We start from the raw sequence: 9311 nt of genomic DNA, 5'->3' as shown, positions 1-9311 counted from the left end.
GTCAGTTAGGAAAACAACCAGCTTTGCCTTTCAATACTAATGAATCATTATCCACTGATATCTTTGACCTTATTCATTCTAATGTTTAGGGCTCTTCCTCTGTCTTTAGTATTGTTGGGTCTCGATATTTTGTTGTCTTTGTTGATAATCACTCTCGCTATAACTAGATTTTTAATATGAAACATCTTTCTGAATTATTATAAGTATATTCTAATTTTGCAAAAATTGTTGAAACTTAATTTTCCAAACGTATTAAAATTTTTTGATCTAATAATGTTCTTGAGTACACTCAATATGCTTTCCTAGTTGTTTTGCATTCCTATGGCACTGTTCATCAACTAACTTGTCCAGGTACCTCTCACCAAAATGACAGAGCCAAACAAAAACTTCATCATATTCTTGACATTGTTTCTGATCTCCTTCTCTCTGCCAAAGTTCCTACTCCTTTTTGGGGCGAAGTTGCTGTTCATGCTATTAATCACATTCCAAGTCCTATTATCCAAAATCAAACTCCATATGAGCGCCTTTTTAGGTCACCTCCAAACTATCACCACCTTCACTCCTTCGGCTCTGCTTGTTTCATTCTTCTTCAGCCACATGAACATAACAAACTTGAGCCTTGGTCAAGACTTTTTTGTTTTCTTGGCTATGGCGAAACTCAAAAGGGGTATCGGTGTTATGATCCTATCTTTCATCGTCTTCGTATCTCCCACAATGTTGTCTTCTGGGAACATCGACTCTTTGTCGAGCTCTCTCACTTTCGTTCCTCCCTATCTTCCTCCTCTATCTTAGATCTTTTTCCAGATGAGGCACATATTCCTTTTGTAGCTATTCCTGATCCTTTTGTAGTTGCTCCTAATTCTTTTGTAGACTTCTCTGTCCAACCACCAGATATCATTGATCTCTTTCCTAGTTCACCCTTTAATGAACAGGTGGAAGATGTACAAGTCGAAGAAGAGCTATCCAAACCCAACCCTGAGCTTAGGTTCACTACTCCTACTCCGCCTAAAGATCTTGCACAAGACATTAAACCTCATCACTCAACTCGGGTAAGATCCATTCCTGCATATTTACTTAACTATCATTGTTACACTACCCTTGCTACACTACACGAGCATCACACCTATCGTGAGGCTTCCACTAATCCTTTATGGCAAATTGCAATGAAAGAGGGACTTCATGCATTATCTAAAAATCATACTTGAGATATGGTGACACTCCCCCCTGGGAAATCTGTAGTTGGTTGTAAGTGGATCTACAAGATTAAGACTCATTCTGATGGGTCCATTAGGCGCTACAAAGCTCGTCTTGTTGCAAAAGGTTTTCACAGGAGTATAAAATTGATTATGAAGAGACCTTTGCTCCAGTTGCTTGTATCTCATCTTTTCGTACCCTCTTAGCTATTGCTGCTGCCAGTAAATGAGACCTTTTTCAGATGAATGTCAAAAATGCATTCCTTAATGGGGATTTAAGTGAAGAAGTTTATATGCAACCTCCTCCTGGTCTCTCTGTTGACTCAAACAAGGTTTGTCACCTTCGATGTGCACTTTATGGCCTTAGACAAGCTCTACGAGTTTCGTTTGTCAAATTCAGCTCTACCATCTCTCGCTTGGGTTACATGGCCAGTTATTATGATTCTGTCTTATTTCTTTGTCGCGGTGACAAATGCATTATTTTACTTCTCCTGTATGTGGATGATATGATCATAACTAGTGATAACCTCAGCGACATTCAATAACTCAAGAATTTTCTCAGTCAGCAGTTTGAGATGAAAAATCTTGGACATCTCAGCTACTTCTTGGGTCTTAAAATCATTCATTCTACAGATGGACTTCATATTACTCAAGCCAAATATGCCTCTAAACTCTTTTCTCAAGCTGGACTCACTGATAGCAAGACTGTTGACACTCCAGTTGAGCTTAATGCACATTTGACTCCCTCAGGGGGGAAACTATTGTCTAATCCCTCTCTTTACAGACGCTTGGTTGGCAGCCTAGTTTATCTCACTGTCACTCATCCAAAAAATTTCTATGTTGTTCACTAGGTGAGCCAGTATATGCCTGCTCCATGATCGACTCACTATGCTGCTGTTCTACACATTCTTTGATACCTAAAGGGCACTCTCTTCGATGGTCTTTTCTACTCTACTCAGTCTCCTCTTATTCTCCATGCATATTTTGATGCTAATTGGGCAAGAAATCCCACAATCATAGGTCCACCACTCGTTATTGCTTTCTTCTTGGTTTTTCTCTAATTTTTTGGCGAAGCAAGAAACAAACTCATGTGACCCACTTCAATACTGAAGTAGAATATCGTGCCCTTACTGATACCACATCTGAGTTCCTTTGGTTACAATGGCTTCTCAAAGACTTAAGTGTGTCTACATCCTCTACTACTCCTCTTTACTATGACAACCAAAATGTCATTTATATTGCTCACAATGATGTCTTTCATGAACGGACTAAACACATCGAGATCGATTTTCATTTTATCTGTTATCATCTTGTCCATGGTGCTCTCAAGCTGATTTCAGTCTCCTTTAAAGATTAACTTGCAAATATCTTCACCAAGTCACATCTTAAGGGATGCTTTCGTACTTTGGTTGACAATCTCAAGTTGGTCTCACATCCACCTTGAGTTTAGGGGGGGCTGTTAATGTGTATAGTGTTGTGGGCTTTAGGCCTAACTAAATTACTTGTATAGCACAAATTATTGTACTACACTCTTACTTGTACTACACTCATATGCCTCTTATATAAAGACATTCATGTATATTCTTTCACTGAGAAATACAATACTATTGAATTCAGTATTTCTAACACATATCGTAACACTAGGTTCTTTTTGTAAATACTAAATCTCAAAATCAAATAATTAAAATTGATTCACAAATATATTTTTTTTGTTTATGAATGATTTGTATTGATGAATAGGTACATTTCTTTGTGTTTAATTAATTTAAAATAGAATGAGATCTCCATGAAAGTCCTTCAATCCGAGAATTATGTGAATGAAGTTTTGATTCAAACACAAAAATTTTCTACACGTTGGTTAAAAGTTGGATCAAATAGTCTTTAGAATAAAAGTATGATGAATCTCTAGCTATGAGTTTGTCAGAGACTCAATGTTCTTTATGTTCTTTATATTCTAAGGCTTTTGGGTGGAAGTTTTTTGGAGTTTGAGAGGCTTGAATTTGTAAAGTTTCAATGATTTAGTGTTTTTTCTTTTTAATAAATTTTTTGGAGGATTTTGGAGTCGTGGTAAGAAAAATATATGTGCTCAACAAAGACTGGCTCTATACCTTTTGTATATGCTAGAATTGTAGTGAAAAGCCAAGGCCAGCTCAATACATTTTGGGATGTAAGACGACAAGTTAAATGGAACCTTCTCTTATTTCTAAAAATTAATAGTATAATATTTGTACTTTTATATTTTTTTCATTTAAAAATATATTTTTTATACTTTTGAGATGCAAAATTACTACTAGCTGTGTTTTTGTGTTCAATTTCTATAATATTTTCACTTAATTTTTCTTGTAACATAGTTGATCTTAAATAGGATTTTATTGATTTCGATTTGGGAAAACTTCTTGTTTTATAATATCATGTATATTTTCAAATTTGTAAAACACATATAATATGATCAAATCACTCCACTACTCTTATTCTCCTTTAATTTTTGTCTATAAAATATATGAAATCTGTGAAAATATTCATATATTTACATACATACCTTATACTCTCAGTGCCTCTAAAATAAGCCACAGAGACCTTAGTTCATAGTTTGTAGCACAGGCTTCTTAATTTAAATGAAATTTAGTGACTCAGTGAGTGAAATAGCAATGTGTCATTAGAAAGTTTGGAGAAGATACCAGATTTTGTTAGTATTCATTCATATCAGTCTTGTGGGTTTGTGTAAAATCTGTTAGTTTGAAAATACAAATAAAAATACAAATATACAATGCAATAACATGATTAATCAAAACGGCCAAAAGTGTTATTATGGGTTACGGGGCATTACTGGTGAATGGAACTTAATCGATCCTCGTATTTTTAGAGCTTTCCGCACTTATTGAATGTCAAAAAATAAAAATAAAAAATTGCTCACAATGAGTAGGATGATTACTTTAAGAACTCCTGCATCACATGTATGTACAACTCCAACATAGAACAAAATATGTATAAAATAAAAAAAAATAAAAAAAAAAAGACATGAGAAAGTATATGTATAAAAGAACAGAGGTGATAGCCTCAGTGGAATGGAAATACAAAACCATCACAAATGTCAGCCATTGGAATACTTGACAACAATACACAAAATTACATAATGAATCCATTGGCTGATTTTGCAGCATATCACCCTTCTATACTATGTAACAATCTCAATATCAAGAGCCTTTAAAAAGTATAAGTGTTTATTTCCATGACTAACTCTATTATCATTGCCAAGCAGAAGCGGATATCAGATTCCTGTTTTTCCAGCCCAAGAGCATAGCCCCATCCTTCTCCACTAGATTATAATGTTCTGAATAACACCTCAGCAGGCTCTTTATCACAGAATTGACATAGGTGCTCAATGGATATTGGCGAAACCCTGCCATTGTCAATCTAGACTTCCACTTGCCAAAGAGCTCATGACGCTCCACCCTCTCCTTTCCCTCACAAGCAATAATGTTCACGATATCCCTGGCCAAACAATGCTGCTCCACATTGATACGCTCCTTGCTGTTTCTTGGCAGGGTGACATCAATTGACTCAAACATTGCCAAGTAGTATTCTAGAGTTTCCACAAACCTATGGAAGAAAGGGGTTGTGTTTGTGTTTGATTCTTGCTCCACCAAAGTGACCACCTTGGGAGAAAGTGACTTTATCATTCTTAGAAGCTCATCTCTTGGATTGTTCACATCAACGCTCTCATCCGGGGTGTGATGGAGCTGCAGAGGGAAGTTTACAGCCAAAGCCTCACCAGGCCTGACATTAAGCATATCCCGTGTGATATCTGGAGCAAATTCTGGCACCCCGTGAAACTCAACTGGGATGTTAAATTTCGCAGAAATGGCTGCCAACCGTCTCCCTACTGCCTCCAACCCATCACCACGGGCATACTTGTAAACAGGGTCATCAATCCCTGTAATCCGAACATGGGGAGCCCCTCCAGGTCGTGCTGCAAGCGCTTGAAGGAGAGTCATCCACTGGGTTCCCATAGCAATCTGAAAATCTATGATGTGGATGCGATCCTCATTTTTGCATGCATCAGCAATGGCCCCATTGGCTGCCATGTAACCAAATTTTAAGTAGGGGCAGATTTCATAAAGGATATGCATGTATGAAAGCAAGTCCTTGCCTTCAGGCTCCCTACACTTAAGAGCATGGTAAATGTTAGTCCCTGATGCCTCCTTCCTTGCTACCAACCCTTCAACCATGTAAGCACCAAGACGCTGGATTGGTTCTCCTGTGATAGACACAGCATCTCTAGCCTTTTCAGTCAACTTATCAAAATCATCCATCCTGTTGTCAGAGAGAGCTTTAGCACACGCAGTCAGCAATTCCTTAAGATTCCCCTGGGCAAAACCCTGCAAAGACAATTCATCCTTCACTTTATGACGTTTCTCTACATGAACAACTTCAACTGATTGTTGCATAGGAACAAATGATGGCTGAGAGTGAAATACATTTACCCCTTGTGGTTCCTGACTCCATGACCTAGATCTTTGGACAGGTGTCTCTGGTATGCTAATTTCCCTTGTAGTGACTTCTTCACCATCATCAGGACCCATTAAAGCAGTTTCTATATCCAGTAAAACGTGCTTTATGTTCGGGCTACAATTTGCATCCTGTATAAAACAAGCCCCACCCGAATGGAGCTCTTGACTGTCTTGATGACAGTCTAGAGAAGGCCTTGGCCGATAAAAATAACTGCTGCTTTCAAGCGAAGAATTACAGGAAGGGCTGACTCCTGATAGATTCTCTGTGGAACTGTGCTGCTCCTGGCCGTCACTTAAAGCAGTCAGGGTATCAGAATCAAAGTGAGACGAAAAGGGTGAGTTTGGTGAGTTTCCAAAATCAAACTTCAAGGATCCAAGTAGTCTAGTAGGTATTGATGAAACAGTGGGATGAGAAGATGTGAAGGATATGCCTGCACTAGTTACTCCAATTCCAAATAACTGGCGTGAGTCCATGCTATGAGGCTTGCATTAGCAGACTTATTTAATAAGATTTCTTTATAATAGTCCAGCAAATCAGGCAAGAATCACCCCTTCTCCAAAAAACAATAATCAGCACATCACGACCTTCTGCTTAGGATCCAACCTCTTTTACCTTCAAGATTACAATCAAAACTGCAACACCAAACAAAGAAAAAGCTAAGTTCTCCCTCAAATTTTATGTTTGAAAAAACTTACAGCTCTTATGCAAATTCAAGCATTCAACAAAGTACCATATCATTTTTAACCAAAATTCGAAGAGCTTACATACACATGAACAAGCAGGATAGAGACAGAGAACTAAAATAACAACAAAGCTGGATGGCATATCTATGGCCTTATAATTGGTGCAAAAAAGAAAACTATTTGTTCTTGTAAGATATTCTAAGCAGAGGAAAATTTTATTATGGGATATCATCACATGTATAATTGTAGAACAAAAAGGAACTGCCACCAACAAATTGAACCTCCTGGCTTACAGAAAAAATCAAAGAAACCATAACATAATGAAAGTTCAAGTCTAAAACAGAAATTTTGATGGGAAGGGTACTTTAATGGACACCACTACCATACCATCCCATACTTGACAATCCGCACGTTCATATTCCCTGGCAAACTAGGAAATCATCCCCAAAGCACTAATTTTCTTGCCTTATAAATGTTTTCTTAATAAAAAAATAAATACCCCAGAAATAATTTTGCTACACAGACTCAGCTTTTTAGATGACTAATTGTAATTGATAGCAAACTTCAAAGATGAGAGCTTTACGTAGCAAAATTCAGCAGTGAACCTAATATCATATTAATTAATCTTAACACAAACAGAATACAAGAAAAAAAAAATTGATAATTGCATCATAGGAATTGAACATATCAAAGAAAAAGATTGAAGAAAACAGAACTGATTAAAAAAAAAACTATGCATAACAAAAACGAAAATCAACTACAATTACCTCACTATTTATAGATTACAAAACCCCAATAAACTCAAACCCCCCACCCCCCAACAACCCAATGGAACCTAAGCTTAAGTTGTTTCATTTCAGCACAACCCAAAGCAAAAAACAAGAAGAACTTAAAAAAAAATATATACACCTATATTTGTCAGCTTGGTAATTTACCTGAAATTCCTTTGTGCAAGAAAAAATGGACTTTTCTATTGTGTGGGTCTTCGGCGTGAGCAATGGTCAAATACTTTGATTTTGGGTTTTGTTTTGTTTTGTTTTTTTTTTTTTTTTTTTTTTTTTTTGTGTGTGTGAATTTTGTTTGGAGTTGGGAGGCGTTTGAAGCTGAAGTTGAAGTTGAAGTTGAAGTTGAGAGTTTCGAAAGAGCTGAATAGGAGAGTGTAAGGTATTTATAGAGAGAGAGAGGAGGGAGTTAACGGCAATGTTGTACGGAAGATAAACGGCGAGTGATGGTCGTTATTGTACTGCGGGTGAGGTGGGAGTTTGACGGAGTCATTGACACGAGGGGATAACGGCTGAACCGCCGACCACACGTTACGACATTACTTTTAATGTTAAGGAGAACATTCGTGGGTTTTACTAGTACTAGATTTTAATTTTCTTTATTCTTTTTTTTTTTAACCTGTCTCGGTACGCGGTTCTTTGGAGAGTGAGCTAAGCTTTGTGGAAATTGCTATTATCCTAAATTCCCAAATAAATAATATATTTTTCAAACATCTCTATTTTCTACTAGTGTTTATCAGTTTGGTGGGAGAGGAAAACAGAAAATAATATCCTCTCATCAGTCTCATGCCTCCTATGTGGGACTTGGTCTGTTTGAATTAAGAGGGAATAAAATAAAGAGGGAGTAAAATAAAGTAGAATAAATTTAACATAAAATTAATTTATTTTTAGTCAATTCTACTCTACTCTCTTCTACTCCCCCTTCTTCTCTCTCTTTATCCAAATAGGCCATGTTTCATATGAGTCCAACGCTTATGAAATTTTCAAATAAAATAAAGGGTAAGAAGGGACAAAGGAGAAAGGGGATGAACATGGATAAAAATGAAAATGGAAATGATAAGACAAACATATAAATTAACAATTACTATATATCATTTTTTGTGTTTACTTTAAAGAAATAAATATATATTAACACCGTAAGAGAAAAATTGAAATAAAAATATTTTCTTTTAAGTCAAATCATAATATTAATATATAATAAAAGTTGGGTCAAAACTGCATTAAATGAATATATTCTCTATATGACATACAATTATACTCTTATTGACTATTAAGTTAGTTTATCTTATTAATTATTAGGATAGTTTAATTTAATTAAAATTTTATTACATAATTTGGATTAAATTAAAAATTATTCTTCAACTAAAACTCTATTTATCTTATTAATTGTTCTGATGGTTTAACTTAGTTATAACTCTATTATCAAAGTTTCAATAAATTTAAAATTCTACCACCGCATACTTTTTGTGTGATAGTCACTCTACAAGTATAAGTGCTTGTGAGATGTAGGGGGCAAAGGCCTGGGTTCAAATCTTTAAGAGGAAGCTTCACACACATATATACTTAGATTAGACTAGAGTAGAAATCAAGGAAGTCGATACCGTACCGGTACCGGCCGTACCGTACCGGTTGCATACCGGTATCGAAATATTAATGTTTCGTACCGGTTTAAATACCGGCCGTACCGGCCATGTACCGGCCATACCGGCCAATTTCGGGCAATACCGGCCGGTACCGGGCGTACCGGCCGGTACAGAAAAAAAAAAAAAAATTTTAATTTTTTTTTAGTTTTTTAATTTTTGAATTTTTATTAGGGTAGAATGATAACTTATTTGCATTAACTTATTATTATTATTTGTTTTCTTAGTATGCAATGGTGACTTTTAAGCTTTCTATTTTTTATATTGTGTGTTTTTTTTTTTCTTTTAATTGATACTAAAGTCTAAAATTATGAATAATTAGTTTTGAATTGAGGAAATGTTTTATGGAAACTTTTATATTTATTATAAATATATACACACACATACATATATATATATATATATTTATTTAAAAATATAAAAATAGCGGTAAACCCGAAACGGTACACCGGTATTGACGGTATCCGAAATATACCGTACCGCGGCTGGGCAAACCGGTAA

General features: G+C 35.8%; 1 protein-coding gene across 4 annotated transcripts; it reads right to left on the bottom strand.

The window, feature by feature from the left end:
* Positions 1-4212: 4212 nt before the first annotated feature.
* On the bottom strand, positions 4213-7515 carry LOC112024972 (chitin-inducible gibberellin-responsive protein 1). Of its 4 annotated transcripts, none has more exons than XM_024057621.2 (3): positions 7324-7515; positions 5672-6337; positions 4213-5572 (listed from the first exon to the last, which is right to left on the bottom strand). In XM_024057621.2, exons 2-3 carry the CDS (start codon positions 6176-6178, stop codon positions 4439-4441), a joined length of 1641 nt encoding a protein of 546 aa, XP_023913389.2. In that variant the 5' UTR covers positions 6179-6337; positions 7324-7515; the 3' UTR covers positions 4213-4438. The 4 variants fall into 4 exon arrangements, with proteins under 4 accessions (XP_023913389.2, XP_023913390.2, XP_023913388.2 ...); XM_024057622.2 differs by having other exon boundaries at positions 5678-6337; positions 7324-7514; XM_024057620.2 differs by having other exon boundaries at positions 4213-6337; positions 7324-7514.
* Between the last annotated feature and the right edge of the window lie 1796 nt (positions 7516-9311).

This window comes from Quercus suber, unplaced genomic scaffold (assembly GCF_002906115.3).
Source record: "Quercus suber isolate HL8 unplaced genomic scaffold, Cork oak 2.0 scaffold_603, whole genome shotgun sequence".
Taxonomy (NCBI): Eukaryota; Viridiplantae; Streptophyta; class Magnoliopsida; order Fagales; family Fagaceae; genus Quercus; species Quercus suber.
Note: the sequence above shows the minus strand (reverse complement) of the source record. Positions and strands in the feature narration are given on the sequence as shown.